At 44.4% G+C, this 25,256-nt stretch overlaps 1 protein-coding gene across 3 annotated transcripts in view; it reads right to left on the minus strand.

Annotated features, from left to right (window-relative positions):
* Positions 1–16,435, minus strand: part of ranbp9 (RAN binding protein 9) — a 44,473-nt gene extending 28,038 nt beyond the window's left edge. For 2 of the 3 annotated variants that reach the window (XM_042331916.1, XM_042331915.1), the window contains exon 1: positions 16,224–16,435. In XM_042331916.1, the coding sequence (XP_042187850.1) occupies positions 16,224–16,413 (190 nt within the window). In that variant the 5' untranslated portion in view covers positions 16,414–16,435. Of the gene's footprint in view, positions 1–9,382; positions 9,399–16,223 lie in introns of those variants that run through there. The other variant, XM_007911858.2, reaches the window with a different exon arrangement.
* Between the last annotated feature and the right edge of the window lie 8,821 nt (positions 16,436–25,256).

The raw sequence follows: 25,256 nt of genomic DNA on the forward strand, positions 1-25,256 counted from the left end.
GGTTGAATCGAACTACCAGCCCTCAAATACCACATTGTTATTGAATTACACTTGAACTAGTAGCATTAAATGTACACGGTGTGCAGATTGATCACTGACCCTGCTTAAGAGTTAAAAATGTGTGAAAAACATACCGTATTTTAATTTGGTCAGCCAGGTGTTTGGCACACGTGAAAACTTGCTTTAGAGTATCCAAACTGAATAGAGTGCCACATGTGTATGCCAGATACATGGAAATTTCCCCATATCTGGAATTCAATGCACCCTCTCTCCCTAGAGAAATGCAGCCTGCTTACCTGATTTCAGAGAGTATTAAGTTGGTGATGGCCAAGACTTGAGAACACAAGAGTGTGTTGTGGTACTGCTGTAGTTCAACCAGCTAAAAACACAGCAAGCCATTGAAAACACTGGCAAGCTTCCCAGTGCTTGGCTAGCTAGTTCCACCCATTAGTTCTTTGGTTTGTAGGATTAACAGTTGTTGCTGAGTGGGAAGAATCCATGTTCCTAGTGACTGGACTGCTCCTCCACGTTCTGCCAATGAGCCAAGCTGGCCTTGTCCGCCACTGTTCAGCGCTTTGGGACGTTCTCCCAATGTGAAAGGCGCTTTATAAATGTAATTTTGTATTGCATTATATTAGCAGTACTCTGGAATACTACAGAATACTTGGGTCAGGAACCAGACCACTGAGACCACCACGGAAGACTGACTCAATTCTAACATTCTGTTGCCAGGCACATCAGCTTTGAGCCAGATCAGTTTCAAAGATACCTCACTGACTTCCCCTACCTTATAATAATAATAATCCTTGCATTTGATATAGCGCTTTTCACAGCTTCTGGATGCCTCAAAGCATTTCACAGAATAAACTGTAAAATGAATTGACTGTATATTTGTGGCGAAACACGGCAGCCAATTGTGCACAGCAGTGTCCCACAAACAGTTGCGGACTGAAGTGATCAATTTATTATTTTTTTTGAGGGATTATTATCAGACGTGTGGAGTAAGGAAACTTGCCCAAGGTTTCACCCTGCCGGGAATCAAACCCAGGTCTCTTGCTTGTGAGGCGAGTACTCTAACCACTGAGCTACAGGACTCCACAAGGAGAACAGTCACTAATTGGTCATTTAACATCCATCAACAGCAGGTTTGACCCATCACTGGGTAGAAGCAGGTATCAGAAACTCTCTACTTCCTGGTGAGTAGCACAACTCAGCACAAAATGTACATTGCGCCATCCTCCTGCCCACAACTTGAAAACAGAACTTTACCCATTAAGCGATGGTAATGCTAGTTGGAGATGCAGAGCTTGCACAGCAGCTGCGTAGTTCACATTGAGGCTGACACTTCAATGTAGTGATGGGGGGGTTCACTGTATTGTTGGAGATGCACTGCATTGTTGGAGGTTTCATCCTTTGGATGAGACATTAAACTAAAGTTGACGTAAAGATCTCATTTCACTATTCAAAAAGAGAAGGGAGTTTCCCAGTGTCATGGACAACAATCCTCCACATAAAATGGTCACTCACTTCACAGCTGTTTGTGGAACATTGCTGTGTACAAATTGACCTCTACATTTGCCTACAAATATACCGTCATTCTACTTTACATTAAATCCTGTGAAGTGCTTTGAGATATTTCGACCATGTGATTAAGTGCTTTAATCAAATGAAAGGATTATTATTCAAGTAGAATTTGCCATTAAAGATACTAAAATACAATGATGATCCCACATAATGAAATTTTATTCTGGGCTTATTAGAAAATGCTTTTTTCAAAGTGTGAGCAGCATCTGCATTTAAAATGTATAGGCATTTTAATTCAGATACGACTAGGACAAATAATTGCTTCAAAATAGTTTTTTTTACATATACTGTAGCAATTTATTTTGGACCGGTTAGCACACAAAGTAGGGTTACTTTGCTCTGGAGGTGTGTCGCAAGAATTCACATTTCTAGACAGGAAGAATGTTACCACATTGGGTACATTACACAGCTTTGAGGTTTGAACAGGCAAAAGCAATGGAAAAAATGTGAATTGTCACATTTTTTCAACAGTCACCCTTGTTGTAAAAACTTTCATACTAAACCCTATTTATTGGTACCTACACCTCTTGCAAGTTCATTTTATTATCATACTGTGAATCACGCATTTGAACATCCAGGGTGGGCCACCCATCTTAAGAATATCCTAAAGTGGTTTTGAACATCTTAAACCATCATAATATACTGGTGCTGATAACAACAAACACACAAACTTTGAGCTCAAAGTAACAAACTTTAGTGATGAAGCTCACATTACAGTGCAAAAGTATAGCTAGAACCTCAACAAAAGGAACAGTAGTTGGGAAGAAAGCACTTATGCTGTAAAAATCCTATTAACAACAACAAAATTACATTTGTAAAGTGCCTTTCACATCGGGATTACGTCCCAGGACGCTGAACAGTCAGGGATCAGGAACCGAGCATGGGGATTAAGGCTTTAGCATGCAGGGATGAGGACACATAAGGATGTGCATCTCCACTGCAGACATCATCCAAGCCAGTGAAGCTTCACTGAGCCACCTTTACATTTTACTCATGAGAAAGACACTGAGCATCTCGTCACAAAACTGCATAATTTGGTTTATAATCATATTTACTAACGGTGAATATTTTGGTGCACATGACAATACACATCAGATTGGTGGGGCCACAAAGCTATTTTGTTGCTACAATGCAGGATTGCCACCACACTGCACCACACGGATTAAATGTACAATGATGATGTCATTCTCAGATCAGAGGCTCTGAAGGATATAGGTTAAATATGCAATACCATAATGTGTTTACGTGCAGTTCAAGGGTGTAACACAATATCAGAGCTCTTATGACTTATCAATTGCTAAAGTATTATTTTCATAAGGTGTCATCTGACCCCTTAATTGTCATTACACACTTGAAATAATCTACTTGTTATCATAGAACCACAGAATTATACAGCACAGAAGGAGGCCATTCGGCCCATCGTGTCTGTGCCGGCTCTTTGAAAAGAGCTATTCAATTCAATTCCACTCCCCTGTGCTCTCCCCATAGCCCTGCAAACTTGTCCTCCCCAAATAATTATCTATTTCTCTCTTAAAAGTTGTTCGTGAATTGGCTTCCGCCACCCTTTCAGACAATGCATTCGAGATCCGAACAACCTGCTGTGTGATATCAACACTGGCCTGGTTCACACCCCCACCTACTCACCCCCACCACCCAACACCTGGCCTTTCAGCCTGTCTGCCTCCACTCCATCCAGGAATCCCTTCCCTCGCCTCCTTAAAGGTCCGTTTCAAAACATTCCTCATTGACCGAGCCTTCAGTCATCTTCCCACTCCCACCCCTTTGGCCCCACCCCTCCCAAATCCAAACCCCAATTTGGGTGCAAACCCTCTTGTTACATCTAGTTATTATTATTATAATTATAGTCCTTGGATTTGATATAGAGCCTTATCATGTCGTTGAGATTTCTCAAAGCGCTTCACAGAATATACTGTAAAGCGTAGTGACTGTATATTTTGTAGGCAAAACACAGCAGCCAATTATGCACAACAGTGCCCCATATTTGCATTGCTTGTACACACTTTGTCTCCGCCCAGAGATGTATGTATTCTTGCCAACCTTTTCTTCCTTCCTGTTCCTTTCATCTTGTACCCACCACATTATGGTGGTAAGATGATATAAGGTGTTATATCAACTGCTATATTAAATGTCATATCAAATGTAAGGATTAAGGCCCCTAGATTCAAAATCTACAAAATTATTGCATGAGAGAAATGGAGCAACAAAATACATTTATAATATGATCTGAAAACCAGGAAGCATAAAATCTAGTATTTTGCAATATAGTGCAAATGATTTATTACTGATGCATTTTTTTTAGACCATCAACAATCCTGCAATACCAAATAATACCAAATACTGTAATACCAAATTCTCTACAGTGACAATGGACTCAAATTTCTATCAGCATAAGCATATTAAAACATCTTACACACTATCAAAGAGCCTGAGAAAGTGGAAACCGGTGTGGGGAGGAAAAAACAAGGGAAAGAAAGTTGAGAGAATTTGTCTGTGAGTAAACCTAACTGAATGTAGTCCCTCTAAAAGTATTATCGCTCCTGCAACATTTAAGGAATGTCACACAATGAGCTTGTTTGCTTCATACATTTTAAGCTCCATGCCAACCAACATGGCCTCCATGCAGTGAGATCTTTGTCTCCCCGGCATAGTTCAAAACCATTTAAAAGGACTGGTGCATTCCATCTCAAGCCCAAACGCCATGCCTCATATTTCTCTTTCTATTTTTGCAATCCCCAAATCCATTCTTAGATAATATTTGAAACTCAGAATATTGAACATGCTGTTCTCAGATTTCAGAATTCAAGCAGTGTCTATTGTGATCTATACACTAATTCTAAATCTTTCCTTTTCTAACAATTTACTCCTGAAGATGTTCCTTTCTCCTCCAACCCCAAGTATGGCTCCACGAGGTAACATTCAGTACATTACCTAAGTGCCTAAGTGAGCATTCATAATTTATAAGGCACGATAGGGAATGTTAACAGGCCATTCAACCTTGGGTTGGGGGGGTTTGGAGGGAGAAGGGGGCAATCCAACCAAGTGAGATCCTGCTTCACCTAATATCCACCTACTGACATTTGACGTTAACTGGTAGATAATCTCAAAATGTTCACAGATACTTAAAATAATAAAATGGATTAAATTTATTAACACTTGCCATATAAGAATCTTGACAGATTTGGAGCTGAAGCCCTGTTCCACCTAACTCAGGGGTACTGGAAATCATAGCACCTGCACTACTGTCCCAGCGAGGTCAATTAACTCAGCACACACCAGGATTGAAACCCGCAACTTCCTGTTGTATAATTATAATAATAATAATCTTTGCACCTCATATAGAACTCATCATGTCAAAACTCCCACAAAATATACAGACAATTCAATCAAAATCCAGTGAAAATATAAAGACTATATTTGGTGGGCATACATGGACAAAACCTAGCAGCCTTTTCATGTCAACATTTTACTACACGTTTACCAAAAATGTTTTGATTCTGAAACAAATAATGTTCTAAAATGTGGATCATTTAATTAACCACTGATTATGCTTGTCATTAATTCTTCATTTTGGACATCACCCACTTTTACCTTCACGAAATGCATTGGCCAATTACGTCTGCCAGCAAATATAATCTCAGTCAGTCACAATAACATTGGCTCCATAAAATCCACAATCAGATTATTAAAAATAATGGTTGCAAAATCAGTTATAAGCATTGTACAATGGCAAATGAATGCCTTTCTGAAATTTCTGCCTTGAAATCACTCCCAGGTATCCATTATACTCTTGAGTTCTTCTTGTTTCATTGCAAATATGCTCCTATTCTTAGCTGTAACTGCTACTGTTTCTTTCCTTTATTAAAGTCCTACAGTACAATGTGCAACAGTTCAGACTTCTAATTTTGAAGAAAAAATATTGTCTTACTCTCCTTTACAATGACATTTGCAATGAACCCAGTCTTGTCTCATCAGATCTAGAGTACCTGCTTCAGTTTGTCATACTATAGGATCGCTACACCGATCAGTACTTGATATTAACTGGTAGATAACTTCAAAAGGTTCATAAGATCCTTTGAATAATAAAATGGATTAAGTTCGTCAAGACTTCCAATAATGGGAGTGGAGGAAGGTGGTGAGGAGACATTACTGTGTATTGATGACATAGAGAAAGAATGAATACAAGACTCTATTCACTAAATTATTTACTTGGGGAAACAACTGCAGTTGTCCTTTGGTACCATTCTACAGAATGGAACATCTTGTACCCAGTGACATTGAGAACCAACAGCTCAAACCAAATACAAAGATAGCACTACCCTGACATTTGAGCACATGAGGAAGGAAAGGTCTGGTCTGTAAAACATTGTTTCTCCACCCCCCACTTCCTCTGCCTTAAAAGTGCTGACTTAGCAGTAACTCACTCACACACATGACCATTCTATAAGTGTGAATCCGGACAAGAAGCAGCAGCACGTTTTGAGACTAGTGGGGAGAATTTCAGCAAAGTTTGATCCTTTTGGTCACCAGACATCCACAATGTTTTTCCAACAGGGAGATTAACGGATATTGATCAGGAATGAATGCCTTGGTTGATTTCTCACCTCTAGCCCAGAGGCAGAAGCAAACGAATTGGCCAGAGCACCAGTCCTTAAACCTCAGAAAACATTGTAAATCCCTATTAATGTTTAGACAAGATACACAAATTATCTGCCATTGACTGAATAACATAACAAATCAACAGTAAAATACAGCAAGCTATATGTATCCTCTGGAATTAACCTAGTCTATAAAAAAAATTTAACTTTGTTTTAATCCAAAAGGTCATCTTTATTTGTTTTCTGTTCTCTAATTGTAGCCCTAATCACTTCTCATCTGAAGGACACTCATGATGTCATCAACAGTAACTCACTCAGTTAGTTATTCTTCACTTCTGAACCTCGACAATGAACATTAGCGAACAAATCAACTGTGGGAGGAATCATCACAGCTATTCCAGGTTCTGCTCAGTAGAGGCCCGAAATAGCCATAACCTGCAAGACCTTCCATTTCATTTTAAATTCTAAGATAGCATGGAATTGCAGAAAACGACTGAATTTAAGAACTATCTACAATTCTGTACAATCTTAAATTTTAAGACAAAATGGCCTCATGGGCTAGGACTAGTAGAATTTTAGGCCTTAAAATTTCACACAGGGGTAGCCCCAATGGTGTGGGCTAGAGTTGCAGATTATGGACCAGGAGAAGAGAAAGGAAATTTGCTATGAGTCTAGGCTCTGAAATAAAAGAGACATTAGGATTTTCATGTCACATCTTGAGCAAAATCCATAGCACCAGTGAAAAAACACAATACTGCACAAACTGACACAGAAAAAGACTTATAGGTTGCATAAGTTGGGACTACAACGTTTAATATGACTTACGCAAGGTCCGAGTTGCAGGCAAACTGCATAAATCGTATAAAATCCGATTTTATCAATAATCTACACTGCGCATGAGTAATTCAATGCAGCCGGTAAGTGCTCAAGTGGTGATGGGTCAAGACTACATTTCCTGCAATTCAATGCATCTCCACCCATCGACATGTGCGCACTTGCCAGCAAGCATTGAAATCTCATTGAAATGAAGTTCTTCTGTGCGTGCATCGACGGATTAAGACTACATTTCCTGGGATTCATTGAAGCCGCACGGTACGTGCGCATGCATCGACAGGTCAGGACGCCATGTCCCGCAACTCAAAGCAAAGCGCAGGAGTAATGGAGAGTAGGGGAGCGGTGTTACTAGCTAGGAGTAAATAATATGAGTACTGCAAAGAAATCGGAATGGTCTTGATAGGAAACAGAATGGGACTTGGGTGAAAGTCCAACCCAGGTGATTATACGATTTATAAAGTAAAGACTTATGTGAATTTTACTGTATATGGGCAGTGCAACTATTTCCTGCCCATAGTTATTGCCTACTGCACGCAAGATCTCTACAGGCCAAAAACAATACAACTTGTATTTGTTTGCCTGTGTGGACTAATTTGGTATGAGTTGTGGAAAGATCGATAACAAAAGTAAACCTGTAAACCAACAAGAAACAGACCACCATTCAAGCCAAAATTCACAGTAAGAATAGCTTCACCTGTACTAAGGAGTATTGGTACCAATCACTGCCATTTTGGCTCAATAGATGCATCATCGCTATAAGATCACCTATTATTCATTAGACAACCTTGAAAGAGTCACATCATAGAATCAAACAGCACAGAAAGAGGCCATTTGGCGCATTGTGTCTGTGCCGGCTCTTTGAAAAGAACTATCCAAATCAATCTCACTCCTTCACTCCCTCCCCATAGGCCTGCAAACTTATCCTCCCCAAATGATTATCTAATCTCTTCTCTTAACCTTTTATTTTTATTGTACATGAAGCCTTTGCAAATCATCTGTGCAATAGAGAGGGTCAATCCTGATAGAAGAAATGTTGGGCAAGTTTCCTTACTCCACACGCTTCTGTTTACCTAGCAGTATGTAGGAACCCGGTTGTTAGTCGATTGGCGGATCACTTTTCCGGGGGTAATAATTCCTTAAAAAATATTAAATTGGTCACTTCAATCCATGACTGTTTATGGGACATTGCTGTACGCAATTGGCTGCCGTGTTTCACCCACAAAATATACAGTCAAATCACCGTACAGTATATTCTATGAAGCTCTTTGAGACATCTCGAAGACATGATAAGGCTCTATATCAAATGCAAGGATTATTATTATATTATCCTGCTGTGAAATTGGGTCTGCAAAATCCAATTGCACTGAAAAAAGAATTTTGTAAGAGATTCAGATTGAATGTTTACCGAGGGTTCTAGTATAAAACACTTTGTGGGATACTTGCTCATCAAAGCTACCATAAATTCAACAACAACAACAACAAGATTCCATTTATAGAGCGCCTTTCACGTCAGGAGGACGTCCCAAGGCGCTGCACAGTTGGGTCATGACCCGAGCAGGGGGGAAATGGTCAGGGTGAGGGGAGGGAAGGGAGGGAGCGAGCAGGGGGGAAATGGTCAGGGTGAGGGGAGGGAAGGGAGGGAGCGAGGAGGAGGAAGAGAGTCGAGAGGGGAGCTGAAGGCACGGTCAAAGAGAAAGGTTTTGAGACCGGCCTTGAAGGAGGAAAGGGAGGAAGCAAGGCGAAGGCACTGGGGGATGGAGTTCCAGAGCCTGGGGGCTGAGAGGCACATTCAAAAGTGCAATAAAAAAATGAAGCAAAGTACATTCCGGAAGGTGTAATTTTTAATGTTCAGTAGTTTTAGGTTTGCATTGATATGAACTTTTTTTAAAAAAAATTGAAAGTAACAAATGATCAAAGGTTAAATTATTTAGGAATCCAAGTAATTTAACGGTGTCAAAAAATCCAATACTGCAGCTCAATGATTCTCAGCTTCAAGCCAGTTAATTGCTTCTCTGTGGCCTGACTGAAGGCTAGAACATGAATAGGTCCTAAAGATATGCACATGAACATGAATCTAAAATGTCACCGAAACAGAAAAAGGCTAAAACTTACATCGACAAAGGTACTTTGTTATCCAGGACCATTTCGATACCATTTAGATGGCTACGTTGTTAGCCTTCAAAGGGATACTATATTAAACTCCTCTATTCTAAACATAAACCTTAGGACAATACTACTTCAAATGTCTCTCCACCGCTTCTATTTTCCAAATTATCTACCCGCACATTCATTCTGTGCTTGACTGCATACTGTAATTTTCATTCTGCAGTAACATTACTCGAACTCACTTGATTCTCCAAACGTAGTTCTAATAGGATAACTCTCGGCTTCTGTTACATTCTATTCCATTCAGCTCGCATATGAGGCCATGTTAAATAACATAGAAAAGTATTGTGGTAACCCACTGCAACTCTCCTTCAACTCAGGCCTACTGCTTGTTCCTTGATCCTCCGCCCATCTTTGTTTGCTAAGCTTTCAGCCACGATGCCACCGTTCTCTGGAACTTGTTCCCCAAATCCCTTTGTCTGTGGTTAGAGTCTGTGTATGTCTGTGTGATGTGGGTATATGTGGGGGTATATGTGTGGGTGTATGTCAGACACATGTGGAAACCCATCACAATGCTTAAGAGTTGCACATTTGTATTCCACCTACATATGGGAATTTCCAGGTCTGAAAATGGAATGGTTGCTCACTCCCATGAACAATGTACCCTGCTTAGCTAATTCTAGAGAGTATTAGTTCCAGACATTATCAGTTCTAGGCATTATCTTTTGTAAAAGCTCCTACAGAAGTGCAAACTGTTATTGCATTACCTGGTCTTTACTTGCTCCTCCATTTCATATTTTGTTTGATCTGCTTCACTAGGTCTTTATTTTTCTTAGCAAATTTTCTCTCCTGTGCTCCACTCCTGAAAGTGATTTGATTTTCACCTTCTATTGGAAGTAAACTTCCATGTTTCTTGCCCAAGAAACCATTATTCTTGTATGAACCTTCACTGAGTTTTGACCAGTGAATCGTAGCAAGCCAATCCTGCCCCCAAACAGAGACACGAGCTGGCGATCAGGAACAGAAGGGTTTTTTACGCTGTGTGATGGGGATGCATATTGTGTGATGGGATTATATGTTTGGGTATATGTCTCTGTAAATGGGTATATATCTGTGGGTGTATGTTTGCATGATGGGGGTATATATCTGTGCAATGGGGCTGTATATGTTGTGCGATGAGGATATATATGTTGTGCGATGAGGATATATATGTTATGTGATGGTGGTGTATATTTGGGTATATATCTGTGTAATTGGGGTATATGTTATGTGATGAGAGTATATGTGGGAATGTATACATGGAGGTGTATGTTGTGTGATGGGGTATATGTGTGGATGTATGTTGTGTGATGAGGGTATATGTTGTGTGACGGGAGTGTATTTTGTGTGATGGGCATGTTGGGGCCGTGTGATGGGGGTGTATGTTGTATGATGAGAGTATATGTGGGTGTATATGTCGCGTGATGCTGAGATATATATTGTGTGATGGGGGTATATGTTGTATGATAAGGATATATGTTGTGTGATTGCAGTGTACGTGGGGACATATGTTGTGTGATGGGGGTGTATGTTATGTGATGAGGGTAACTGGGGATGTATACAGGGGTGTATGGTGTTTGATGAGGGTATATGGGGGTGTATGGTGTGTGATGGGGGTATATGGAGGTGTATGGTGTGTGATGGGGGTATATGGGTGTGTATGGTGTGTGATGGGGGTATATGGGTGTGTATGGTGTGATGGGGGTATATGGGGGTGCATGGTGTGTGATGAGGGTATATGGGTGTGTATGGTGTGATGGGGGTATATGGGGGTGCATGGTGTGTGATGAGGGTATATGGGGGTGTATGGTGTGTGATGGGGGTATATGGGGGGTATGATGGAGTCCTGTAGTCCTGTAGCTCAGTGGTTAGAGCACTCGCTTTGCAAGCGAGAGACCTGAGTTCAATTCCAGGCAGGGCGAAACCTTGGGCAAGTTTCCTTACTCCACACGCCTAATAATAATCCCTCCAAAAAAACAAAACAATAATAAATTGGTCATTTTCAATCCACGACTGTCTGTGGGACACTGCTGTGCACAATTTGCTGCCATGTTCGCCCACAAATATACAGTCAATTCACTTTACAGTATATTCTGTGAAGCGCTTTGGGACGTCCTCCCGACGTGAAAAGCGCTATATCAAATGCAAGGATTATTATTATTATGGTGTGTGATGGGGGTATATGAGGGTGTATGTTGTGTGATGGGGTATATGGAGGTGTATGGTGTGTGATGGGGGTGTATGGTGGTGATGGGGATATATGGGGGTGTATGGTGTGTGATGGGGTATATGAGGGTGTATGGGGGTGTATGGTGTGTGATGGGGTATATGGGAGTGTATGGTGTGTGATGGGGTATATGGGGGATGTATGGTGTGTGATGAGGTATATGGGGGTGTATGGTGTGTGATGGGGTATATCGGGGTGTACTGTGTGTGATGGGGGTGTATGGTATGTGATGGGGTATATGGGGGTGTATGGTGTGTGATGGGATGTATGGTGGTGATGGGTTATATGGGGGTGTATTGAGTGTGATGGGGTATATGGGGGTGTATGGTGTGTGATGGGGTATATGGGGGTGTATCGTGTGTGATGGGGGTATATGGGTTGTATGGTGTGTCATGGGGGTATATGTGGGTGTATAATGTGTGATGGGGCTGTATGGGGGTGTATGGAGTGTGATGGGGGTATGTGGGGGTGTATGGTGTGTGATGGGGTATATGGGGGTGTATGGTGTGTGATGGGGTGTATGGTGTGTGATGGGTTATATGGGGGTGTATTGAGTCTGATGGGGTATATGGGGATCTATGGTGTGTGATGGGGGTATATGGGGTGTATGGTGTGTGATGGTGGTATATGGTGGTGTATGGTGTGTGATGGGGGTATATGGGTGTGTATGATGTGTGATGGGGGTATATGGGGGTGTATGGTGTGTGATGGGGGTGTATGGTGTGTGATGGGGTGTATGGTGGTGATGGGGTGTATGGGGGGTGTATTGAGTGTGATGGGGTATATGGGGATTTATGGTGTGTGATGGGGGATATGGGTATGTATAGTGTGTGATGAGGGTATATGGGTATGTATGGTGTGTGATAGGGGTATATGTGGGTGTATAATGTGTGATGGGGCTGTATGGGGGTGTATGGTGTGTGATGGGGTATATGGGGGTGTATGGTGTGTGATGGGGTATATGGGAGTGCATGGTATGTGATGGGGTGTATGGTGTGTGATGGGTTATATGGGTGTGTATTGAGTCTGATGGGGTATATGGAGATCTATGGTGTGTGATGGGGGTATATGGTGTGTGATGGGGGTATATGGGGGTGTATGGTGTGCGATGGGGGTATATGGGTGTGTATGATGTGTGATGGGGGTATATGGGTGTGTATGATGTGTGATGGGGGTATATGGGGGTGTATGGTGTGTGATGGGGTATATGAGGGTGTTTGGGGTTGTATGGTGTGTGATGGGGTATATGGGGGTGTATGGTGTGTGATGGGGTGTATGGGGTGTATTGAGTGTGATAGGGTATATGGGGAATTATGGTGTGTGATGGGGGTATATGGGTATGTATGGTGTGTGATAGGGGTATATGGGGGTGTATGGTGTGTGATGGGGGTATATGGGGGTGTATGGTGTGTGATGGGGGTATATGGTATTTGATGGGGGTATAAAGGGGTATATGGTGTGTGATGGGGCTATATGGAGTGTATGGTGTTTGATGGGTATATGGGGGTGTATGGTGTGTGATGGGGGTATATGGGTGTATGGTGTGTGATGGGGTTATATGGGGGTGTATGGCATGTGACGGGGGTATATGGGGGGTGTATACTGTGTGATGGGCTATATGGGGGTGCATAGTGTGTGATGGGGGTATATGGGATGTATGGTGTGTGATGGTGGCGTGTGGAGGTGTATGGTGTGTGATGGGAGTATATGGGGGTGTATGGTGTGCGATGGGGGTATATAGGGGTGCATGATGTGTGATGGGGGTATATGGGGGTGTATAGTGTGTGATGGGGTTATATGGGTGTGTATGATGTGTGATGGGGTTATATGGGTGTATGGTGTGTGATGGGGGTATATGGGTGTGTATTGTGTGTGATGGGTGTATATGGGGCGTATGGCGTGTGACGGGGGTATATGGGGGTGTATGGTGTGTAATGGGGATATGTGGGGGTGCATAGTGCGTGATGGGGTATATAGGGGTGTATGATGTGTGATGGGGGTGTACGGGTGTATGGTGTGTCATGGTGGCTTATGGAGGTGTATGTGATGGGGATATATGGGGGTGTATGGTGTGCGATGGGGGTATATAGGGGTGTATGGTGTGTGACGGGGGTATATGGGGGTGTATGGTGTGTAATGGGGGTATATGAGGGTGTATGGTGTGTGATAAGGTATATGGGGGTGTACTGTGTGTGATGGGAGTGTATGGTATGTGATGGGGGGGTATGGTGTTAAGGGGGTATATGGGGGTGTATAGTGTGTTAAGGGGCTATATGGTGTGTTAAGGGGGTTTATGGAGGTGTATGGTGTGTGATGGGTTATATGGGGGGTGTGGTGTGTGATGGGGGTATATGGGGGTGTATAGTGTGTGATGGGGGTATATGGGGGTGTATGGTGTGTGTTGGAGGTGTATGGTGTGTGATGGGAGTATATGGGGGTGTATGGTGTGCGATGGGGGTATATAGGGGTGCATGATGTGTGATGGGGGTATATGGGGTGTATAGTGTGTGATGGGGTTATATGGGTGTGTATGATGTGTGATGGGGTTATATGGGTGTATGGTGTGTGATGGAGGTATATGGGTGTGTATTGTGTGTGATGGGTGTATATGGGGGCGTAAGGCGTGTGACGGGGGTATATGGGGGTGTATGGTGTGTGATGGGGATATGTGGGGGTGCATAGTGCGTGATGGGGTATATAGGGGTGTATGATGTGTGATGGGGGTGTACGGGTGTATGGTGTGTCATGGTGGCTTATGGAGGTGTATGGTGTGTGATGGGGATATATGGGGGTGTATGGTGTGCGATGGGGGTATATAGGGGTGTATGGTGTGTCATGGGGGTATATGGGGGTGTATGGTGTGTAATGGGGGTATATGAGGGTGTATGGTGTGTGATAAGGTGTATGGGGGTGTACTGTGTGTGGTGGGAGTGTTTGGTATGTGATGGGGGGGTATGGTGTTAAGGGGGTATATGGGGGTGTTTGGTGTGTTAAGGGGCTATATGGTGTGTTAAGGGGGTTTATGGAGGTGTATGGTGTGTGATGGGTTATATGGGGGTGTGTGGTGTGTGATGGGGGTATATGGGGGTGTATAGTGTGTGATGGGGGTATATGGGGGTGTATGGTGTGTGATGGGGGTATATGGTGTGTGATGGGGTACATGGGGGTATATGGTGTGTGATGGGGGTATATGGGGTGTATGGTGTGTGATGTGGGTATATGGGGGTGTATGATGTGTGATGGGTGTATATGGGGGGTGTGGTGTGTGATGGGGTTCTATGGGGGTGTATGGAGTGTGGTGGGGGTATATGGGGGTGTATAGTGTGTGATGGGGTTATATGGGTGTGTATGATGTGTGATGGGGTTATATGGGTGTATGGTGTGTGATGGGGGTATATGGGTGTGTATTGTGTGTGATGGGTGTATATGGGGGCGTATGGCGTGTGACGGGGTATATGGGGGTGTATGGTGTGTGATGGGGATATGTGGGGGTGCATAGTGCGTGATGGGGTATATAGGGGTGTATGATGTGTGATGGGGGTGTACGGGTGTATGGTGTGTGATGGTGGCGTATGGAGGTGTATGGTGTGTGATGGGGGTATATGGGGGTGTATGGTGTGCGATGGGGGTATATGGGCGTATATGGGGGTATATGATGTGTGATGGGGTTCTATGGGGGTGTATGGTGTGTTAAGAGGGTTTATGGGGGTGTATGGTGTGTGATGGGGGTATATAGGGTTGTATGGTGTGTGATGGGGGTATATAGGGTTGTATGGTGTATGATGGAGGTATATGGGGGTGTGTGGTGTGTGATGGGGTATATGGAGGTATATGGGGTGTGTGGTGTGTGATGGGGTATATGGAGGTATATGGGGGTGTGTGGTGTGTGATGGGGTATATGGAGGTATATGGGGGTGTGTGGTGTGTGATGGGGTATATGGAGGTATATGGGGGTGTGTGGTGTGTGATGGGGTATATGGAGGTATATGGGGGTGTGTGGTGTGTGATGGGGTATATGGAGGTATATGGGGGTGTGTGGTGTGTGATGGGGTATATGGAGGTATATGGGGGTGTGTGGTGTGTGATGGGGTATATGGAGGTATATGGGGGTGTATGGTGTGTGATGGGGTATATGGAGGTATATGGGGGTGTGTGGTGTGTGATGGGGGCTGTATGGGGGTGTGATGGGGTATATGGGGGTATATGGGGGTGTGATGGGGTATATGGGGGTGTGATGGGGTATATGGGGGTATATGGGGGTGTGATGGGGTATATGGGGGAGACTCAGGCCGCACTGTGCACTTCCTTGTTGTGGTGACCCAGGGGCTGAGCCGGGGGGCCAGGGCCGGGGGGGGCGGGTGGCCCGGGGGGGCCGGGGCCGGGTGGCCCGGGGGGGCCGGGGCCGGGGGGGCCGGGGGCCGGGGTGGCCCGGGGGGGCCGGGGCCGGGGTGGCCCGGGGGGGGCCGGGGCCGGGGTGGCCCGGGGGGGGGCCGGGCCGGGGGGCCGGGGGGGCCGGGGGGGCCGGGGTGGCCCGGGGGTGGCCCGGGGGGAGGCCGGGGCCGGGGGTGGCCCGGGGGGGGGGGCCGGGGCCGGGGTGGCCCGGGGGGAGGCCGGGGCCGGGGTGGCCCGGGGGCCGGGGCCTCCCCTGTGGTACCTGCCCCGCGACAGACGAGGCCGGTGTCGGGGGTGTGTGTGTGGGGCAGTGAGTGCTGTGGGAGGGGGAGGCCTCCCCGGCTCTGCCGCCCGGGGTGTGTGTGTGTGTGTGGGGGGGGGGGGGTCCCAGGCCGGGCCGCTCCCGCCGCCGCCGCCGCGCTCACCTTTGTAGTGGACCCGCAGGTTGTTCTGTGAAAGGCCGATGTAGCTGTACTTGTCCTTCGGGCTCCAGGAGCGCGGCAGCGGGCTCTCCTGCTCGGTGACGGCCGGGTACAGGCGCCGCAGCCGCTCGGCCAACTCCTTCTCCTGGAAATTCAGCGTCGAGACCCCGTGAAGAGCCGACAGACCGGCCATGGGCGCGGCTCTGTGGGAGTGAGGGAGGGAGGGAGTGCGGGGCTGAGGGAGGCCCGGAGCCGCCGCTCGGCTCGGGCTCGGCTCGGCTCGGGCTCGGGCGGTGGGTGGGAGGGTGTGAGAGGCAGTCAGTGACCGGGGCTCCAGCGGCGGCACCGGCACCGGGACAGCGAGTCCCGGATGAGGGAGGAGGCTCCACACCAACAACTTTAACACAACAACTGCAAGAGAGTAACCGTCAGCCCGAGAGTAACAGTCACCGCGACAGTCATAATCACTGACTGACTGTGAGAGTAACAGTCACCGCGACAGTCATAATCACTGACTGACTGTGAGAGTAACAGTCACCGCGACAGTCATAATCACTGACTGACTGTGAGAGTAACAGTCACCGCGACAGTCATAATCACTGACTGACTGTGAGAGTAACAGTCACCGCGACAGTCATAATCACTGACTGACTGTGAGAGTAACAGTCACCGCGACAGTCATAATCACTGACTGACTGTGAGAGTAACAGTCACCGCGACAGTCATAATCACTGACTGACTGTGAGAGTAACAGTCACCGCGACAGTCATAATCACTGACTGACTGTGAGAGTAACAGTCACCGCGACAGTCATAATCACTGACTGACTGTGAGAGTAACAGTCACCGCGACAGTCATAATCACTGACTGACTGTGAGAGTAACAGTCACCGCGACAGTCATAATCACTGACTGACTGTGAGAGTAACAGTCACCGCGACAGTCATAATCACTGACTGACTGTGAGAGTAACAGTCACCGCGACAGTCATAATCACTGACTGACTGTGAGAGTAACAGTCACCGAGACAGTCATAATCACTGACTGACTGTGAGAGTAACAGTCACCGCGACAGTCATAATCACTGACTGACTGATTACGAGAGTAACAATCACTGTCAGAGTAACAGTCACTGTGAGAGTCATAATCACTGACTGACTGTGAGAGTAACAATCACTGTCAGAGTAACAATCACTGTGAGAGTAGCAGTAACTGTGAGAATCATAATCACTGACTGTGACAGTAACAATCACTGAGAGAGTAACAATCACTGTGAGTGTCATAATCACTGACTGTGAGAGTAGCAATCACTATCAAGATTAACAGTCACTATGAGAGTCATAATCACTGACTCACTGTGACAGCAACAATCACTGAGACAGTAACAGTCACTGTGGGAGTCACAATCATTGTCTGACTATCAGAGTAACAATCACTGTCAGAGTAACAGTCACTGTGAGAGTCATAATCATTGACTGACTGTGAGAGTAACAATCACAGTCAGAGTAACAATCAGTGTGAGAGTAACAGTCACTGTGAGAGTAGCAGTCACTGTGAGAGTCATAATCACTGACTGACTGTGAGAGTAACAATCACTGTGAGAGTAACAGTCGTTGTGAGAGTCATAATCACTGATTGACTGTGAGAGTAACAATCACTGTCAGAGTAAAAGTCACTGTGAGTGTTACAGTGAGTGAGAGGCATAATCACTGTCTGACTATGAGAGTAACAATCACTGTCAGAGTAACAATCACTGTGAGAGTAACAGTCACCGTGAGAGTCATAATCACTGACTGACTGTGAGAGTAACAATCACTGAGAGAGTAACAATCACTGTGAGTTTCATAATCACTGACTGTGAGAGTAGCAATCACTGTCAAGATTAACAGTCACTATGAGAGTCATAATCATTGACTGACTGTGAGAGTAACAATCACAGTCAGAGTAACAATCAGTGTGAGAGTAACAGTGAGTGAGAGGCATAATCACTGTCTGACTGTGAGAGTAACAATCACTGTCAGAGTAACAATCACTGTGAGAGTAACAATCACAGTCAGAGTCTTAATCACTGACTGACTCCGAGAGTAACAATCACTGTCAGAGTAACAGTCACCGTGAGAGTCATAATCACTGACTGACTGTGAGAGTAAGAATCACTGTCAGAGTATTAGTCACTGTGAGAGTCATAATCACTGACTGACTGTGAGAGTAACAATCACTGAGAGAGTAACAATCACTGTCAGAGTAACAATCACTGTGAGAGTAACAGTCACTGTGAGTGTAACAGTGAATGAATGTCATAATCACTGACTGTGAGAGTAGCAATCACTGTCAAGATTAACAGTCACTATGATAGTCATAATCACTGACTCACTGTGAGAGCAACAATCACTGAGACAGTAACAGTCACTGTCAGAGTAACTGTCACTGTGAGAGTCATAATCACCGACTGACAGTGAGAGTAACAATCACTGACAGAGTAACAGTCACTGTGAGTGTAACAGTCACTGTGGGAGTCATAATCACTGACTGACTGTGAGAGTAACTATCATTGAGAGAGTAGCAGTCACGGTGAGAGTCATAATCACTGACCGACTATGGGAGTAACAATCACTATCAGAGTAACAATCAGTGTGAGAGTAACAGTGAGTGAGAGGCATAATCACTGTCTGACTGTGAGAGTAACAATCACTGTCAGAGTAACAATCACTGTGAGAGTAACAGTCACTGTGAGAGTAGCAGTCACTGTGAGAGTCATAATCACTGACTGACTGTGAGAGTAACAATCACTGTCAGAGTAACAGTCACTGTGAGTGTCATAATCACTGACTGTGAGAGTAGCAATCACTGTCAAGATTAACAGTCACTATGAGAGTCATAATCACTGACTCACTGTGACAGCAACAATCACTGAGACAGTAACAGTCACTGTCAGAGTAACAGTCACTGTCAGAGTAACAATCACTCCCAGAGTAACAGTCACCATGAGAGTAACAATCACTGTGAGAGTCATAATCACTGACTGACTGTGAGATTAACAATCACAGTGAGAGCAACAGTCACTGTGAGAATCATTTTCACTGATGGACAATGAGAGTCACTGTCACTGTGAGAGTAACAATCACTGTGAGAGTCATAATCACTGACTGACTGTGAGATTAACAATCACAGTGAGAGCAACAGTCACTGTGAGAATCATAATCACTGACAGACTGAAGAGAGTAACAGTCACTGTGAGAGTCATAATCACTGAATGGCTATGAGAGTAGCAATCACTAAGAGAGTAACAATCACTGTGAGAGTCATAATCACTGACTGACTGTGAGAGTAACTATCACTGAGAGATTAGCAGTCACTGTGAGAGTCATAATCACTGACTGACTGTGAGAGCAACAAGCACTGTCAGAGTAACAGTCACTGTGAATGTAACAGTGAGTGAGAGGCATAATCACTGTCTGACTAATAGAGTAACAATCACTGTCAGATTAACAATCACTGTGAGAGTAACAGTTCCTGTGAGAGTCTTAATCACTGACTGACTCTGAGAGTAACAATCACTGTCAGAGTAACAGTCACCGTGAGAGTCATAATCACTGACTGAGTATGAGAGTAACAGTCACTGTGAGAATCATAATTACTGACAGACTGAAGAGAGTAACAGTCACTGTGAAAGTTATAATCACTGACTGACTGACTGACTGACTGACTGTGAGGGTAACAACAATGAGAGAGCACCAGTCACTGTGAGAGTCATAATCACTGACTGACTGAGAGTAACAATCACTGTGAGAGTTAGTCACTGTGAGAGTCATAATCACTGCGGGTAACAATCACTCTTAAAGTCCCAGTCACTGTGAGGATAACAATCACTGAGAGTATTAGTCACTGTGAGAGTCATAATCACTGACTGATTGTGAGAGTAACAGTCACTCTCAGAGTAACAATCACTGTAAGAGTAACAGTCACTGTGAGCCGATATAGCCCAAAGGAGTGAGCTGTGAACGAAATGAGGTGGGGACAGAGTGAAATATTTAGTGAAGGAATTTGGTGAGAGTGGGAATTGCTTGTTATTTACTAACTGGATTTGAAAATTTAAAGTTACAAGAACCTGCAGTTATATTGCACCCTTCACACAGGGCAGCGTCCCAGAGCGCTTAGCTCAGCAATGACAATAACAAGTCAGTTGGCAGTTTGGTGGTGACCCGAGTGAGATGGGGACCGATCGAAATATCTAGTAAAGGAATTTGGTGAGATTGGGAATTTGGTGTAGAGGGGGAGGAGGTGCTGATATAAAAATAAGCAGAAAAATAGAAATAGGACTCAATAGGAATTATTAATAAGCAGTTGGGAAACCACAAGCAGCTCTGTTTGAAGTTAAACTTCGTTGAAAATGGAATACTGAATATTGCAGAAGTTGTGGGATGTTTGCCTCCCGGGCCCAGGTTATGGAGGAATTCATTTACAACCACTGCAAACTGGTCAATAAACCCAAGGCTGAAGTGGTCAGTCTTATTGAACGACTGGCATCAAAATATTACGGAGGATGAGAATTTTATAAATTTTATAAATTTAATAAATTAAGTATTGGAGAAGACCATGCTTGGGGGTAGAGTAGGAGAGGGATCCCCGTTACTCAGAAGAGATGGGTGGGTCTCTGTGAATCTCTGTTAAAAAAGGCTCTGTAAGTCGTGGTCAGCTTCCCTGGTGCTCTCAATCAGTTTCTCTTCTCTGGAGAGAGACAATATGGAAACCCAAGGGCTGTCTGAGACAGGCAAGAATGTGCCATCCGCCGAGACCATTCAGCAGCCTGTCAAAGTAGGAGGGGAAAAGAAAAAGAAAATGGGACAAGTTGCGTTGTTAGGGGATTCAACTATTTGGTTTATAGACAGAATTCTGTGCAAACCGGACCCAGAAGATCGAATGTTAAGTTGCCTCCAGGGTGCACGAGTTGAGGATTTGATGTCCCAGGTTGACAAAATGTTTGAGGGAGCAGGTGAGGCACCAATCGTGGTCATCCACGCAGGAAGAAATAACACAGATAGAAGTAGACCAAAAGTCCTACGTGCCAAATTCAGGGCTTAAGGGAAAGATCTCAAGTGTATTTTTGGGGGGAATTACTCCCCGTGCCACGTGCTAGTGAGGAGAGATGGAGGGTAATAAGATAGAGCAATGCGTGGCTAAGGCATTGGTGTAGGGAATCAGGTTACACGTTCCTCAGACAGTGGGGCACCTTTTGGAATAGGGGGCACCTATGCAGACCAGATGGATTCCACCTGAACAAAAGGAGTAGAGGTGTAGGCAGAATAGATAATATGTTTAGGGAGTATTTGAACTAGATACTGGATTGTAAGAAAGATGTCAAAATGGCAAAGAAAAATTTTGAACTACACATGGCAAGAGATGTGAAGGATAACAATAAAACATTTTTCAGTTACATTAAGAGAAAAAGAAAAACGAGGGATGGAATAGGGCTATTGAAGGTGGAATTGGATGAGTATTTGACAAATCATGTTGCAGAAATAAGTTTTTTGCCTCAGTTTTTAGTAAAGAGTTGGGAAATTTATTGGTTCTGGAAAGAGAACTCAGTGGTTTTGCAGAAGCAAGCTGTGATACTATCGTTTGCCGAACAACTGTACAAATTTAAGATAAACAAATCGTAAGGGCTGGATTAATTGCATCTGAGGATTCTTAAGGAACTAAGGGAGGAAATTGCAGGAACTCTGGCACAAATCTTTCAGAAATCACTGGATACTGGAGAGGAACCTGGGACTGGAGAAAGGCTGATGTTACTCCGTTTTTTAAAAAAAGGTAGCACAAATGACCCAGGAAACTATAGACCAATGAGTGACATCTATTGTGGGTAAAGTTATGGAGACTCTTATTAAAAATAAGGCCATGGAGCATCTGAACAGTAATAAAATGATAAAAGATAGTCGATATGGGTTTATGAAGGAGAGATCCTGCCGAACTAATTTTCTGGTTTTCTTTGATTGTAACAAAGGAGCTTAATAAGTGTAAGGCAGTGGATGTTGTAAATTTGTATTTCAGTAATGGCCTTTGATACAATTCCTCATGAAAGGCTGGTAGTGAAAATAAAGAAAGCGGAATCAGAGTAAGTATCTTGCAATTGATACGTAATTGGTTGACTGATAGAAGCCAGAGGGTGGTGGTACAGGGAATGTAATGAGGCTGGGAAAACGTTACCAGTGGAGTTCCACAGGGGTCTGTTTTTGGACCTCTTTTATTTAACATCTTCATAAATGACCTGGAGTTAGCAGTCACAAGCAGTGGCTAAATTTGCAGATGACACAAAGCTAATGAAGATGGTATTATATTTTTGTGTTTAGTTTTTATCAAAGACGAACAGGATAGGTTACAGGAGAACTTGAATATTCTTGGGAATTGGGCAGCTTGATGGCAGATGAAATTTAATGTAGAGATATTATAGTGCTTCACAAGAGGACAAAAAAATCCAGGAAGGAACTATTACTTAAATGATAAGAAAATAATCTGTACAGAAAATCAAAAGGACCTGGGGATCCTGATTGATAATAAATTGAAGTGTCCCAATAGTGCTTAGTAGCAGTGAATAAGGCAAACCAGATGCCAGGCTGTATTAAAAAGGCAATATTGAGCTGATATAGTGGAGTAATCCTGCCACTTTATAAATCACTGGTGCTACCACACTTGGAATACTGTGTGCAGTTCCAGACACTGCAATATAAAAAGGATATTGCAGTGATTGAGAGGATACAGAGGCTTAAGAATATCCAAATCAACCTCAGAGTTCCAAGCCTTGGGGACCCCAGAGTGTACACTGGGGTACTGTTGGAGTCTAACCAGCTAAAAATGCAAAGCTTGTTTGGCAAGCTTTCCTGCTGTTTGTCCAGCTGAGACCACCCAACCGTTTAGGGCTTTGGCTTGCAATCTTAACGGGAGCTGAGTGGGAAGAATGGTCTAGCCCATAAGCCAAGTGGATAATAATAATAATAATGGATGTGCAGTGCTCTGGAGTACTGTGAACTTGCCTGGTTCAGGAACTGGATTACCGAGACCGCCATAATGGGCGGGCACGATTCTGACATTCCGTTGCCAAACATGACAGCTTGGAGCCAGTTCAGCTCCAACGAAACCCTGCTTCTCTTCCCTTTATTTCCTCATCCTCGCTGCTGCCTTTGACAATGTGGACCACTCTATCCTCCTCCACCACCTCTCCTCTCACCTCAACCTTCAAGATTCTGTCCTTGAATGGTTTAGATCCTATCTCTCACACCGGATCCACTTTGTCTCCACAAATGGCTTCCCTTCTTGGCCCCGCACCATCTCGTGCCATGTTCCTCAGGGCTCTGTCCTCGGAACTCTCCTCTTCAACCTCTACATGCTCGCTCTTGGTGATTTCATCCACAGATATGGGATCAACTTCCACATGTGCACTTCCTCCCTTGCTTCCTTGAAGGCATGCCTCAAGACCCTCCTCTTCAACCATGCCTTTGGCCACCCTCCCTGATCCCCCAACCCCGCCACCCACTGACCCCCCACCATGCTCAGGTCCTAATCCCTGACTGTTCAGAGTCTTGGGATGTCCTCCCGACGTGAAAGGCCCTTTACAAATGCAATTTTATTGTAGTTGACATTCAACAAGTGCGAATTTGTGCCTTCACTAGGTGGATGGTGGGTATCAGGAATCCCCTGCGAGCTTCCTGGTGGGCAACACATGAAAGACGCTATACAAATGTAATTTTGTATTGTATCTTCCTGCCCACAGCTCGGACACACAAGCCGGACACACAAGTCTTTCCATTGAGTGATGGTTCTACCAGTTGGAGGTGCAGAACTTGAGCAGCAGCAGCTTACCTCTCTGCAAGCCAATCAAGGTGGATTCCAAGTGCTGGAAGTAAGAGTGTGTGTTCACGAATTTGAACTCCAGATAATGCCTTCCAGTAGCTATTGCTAGTCTCAAAGTTTCCTCATAACCTATCTGATGGACATCTGTCTTCAGTGTAGTGGGAGGATCTTTACAGGAGAGCTTGCAAAATGACAATCCCTTGATGTTCTTGAGATCCAAATCTCATACCGTGTACCAGGCTTACTTATCCAAGTACTCATGTGAGGGGCCTTATAATAATCATAATCCTTGCATTCGATATTGTGCCTCATCATGTCGTCAATGTGCTTCACTGGACACACTGTAAAGTGCAGTGACTGTGTATTTTGTGGGTGAAATATGGTAGCTAGTTTGCGCACAGCATATCCCACAAGCAGCCATGGAGTGAGTAACCAATTTTATTTTGGGGATTGTTGGGCAGGACACCGAGAGAGAAAAACTCTCTTCTGCTTTAGAATAGTGCTGCGGGACCTTTAAGGTATTCCCATGTCTGCCAATTGATACCCTTCCAATCATTCAATACCCTTGATGCCTTCTGTTGAGACATGCAGAACCATGATTCCGCACTTGGGGGCATCCAACACCATATGAAATGTCTTTAAGCACTTCACTAGATTTATTGTAAAGTGTAGTGCCTGTGCTTTTTTTGTAGGCAAGCGCAGGAGTGAATTTATGTACAGCAATATCCCACAAACATCCATCAAGTAAATGATCAATTTTATCTAAGGGTGGCCAGGACAGGCCCGCCTGCCTTTTATGGTAAAGCTAATTGTGCTGTGTGGTGCCTGCGACCTGTGTGCCTGTGTGGCCATCAATGCAATACAATGTAATTATCTTCATCTGACTGTCTGTATAGAATTTAAAACTTTCTCACAGTTCTTTTTGGCAGAGATTCACATGAGTGGAAGGAATTTGCTGAGGCAGGATACAGCCTAGGGAGGCACTGTGTATATACATACACTGATAGCAGCCAGGAGTACAGTGTTCTCCCCACCTTGCCCTTATTACTTCCCACTGACTGTATGCATTATTCAAAGTGTGGTCTGATCAGAGCACTGTATAGTCTGAGAATAGTGATCTGGGGATCTAAACTCAACTGATTTAGACATATAGCCCAGCATTCTGTTTGCTTTGTTGATTGCTGCCTCTCAC

The sequence above is a fragment of the Callorhinchus milii genome, unplaced genomic scaffold, assembly GCF_018977255.1.
Source record: "Callorhinchus milii isolate IMCB2004 unplaced genomic scaffold, IMCB_Cmil_1.0 Scaffold2, whole genome shotgun sequence".
NCBI lineage: Eukaryota > Metazoa > Chordata > Chondrichthyes > Chimaeriformes > Callorhinchidae > Callorhinchus > Callorhinchus milii.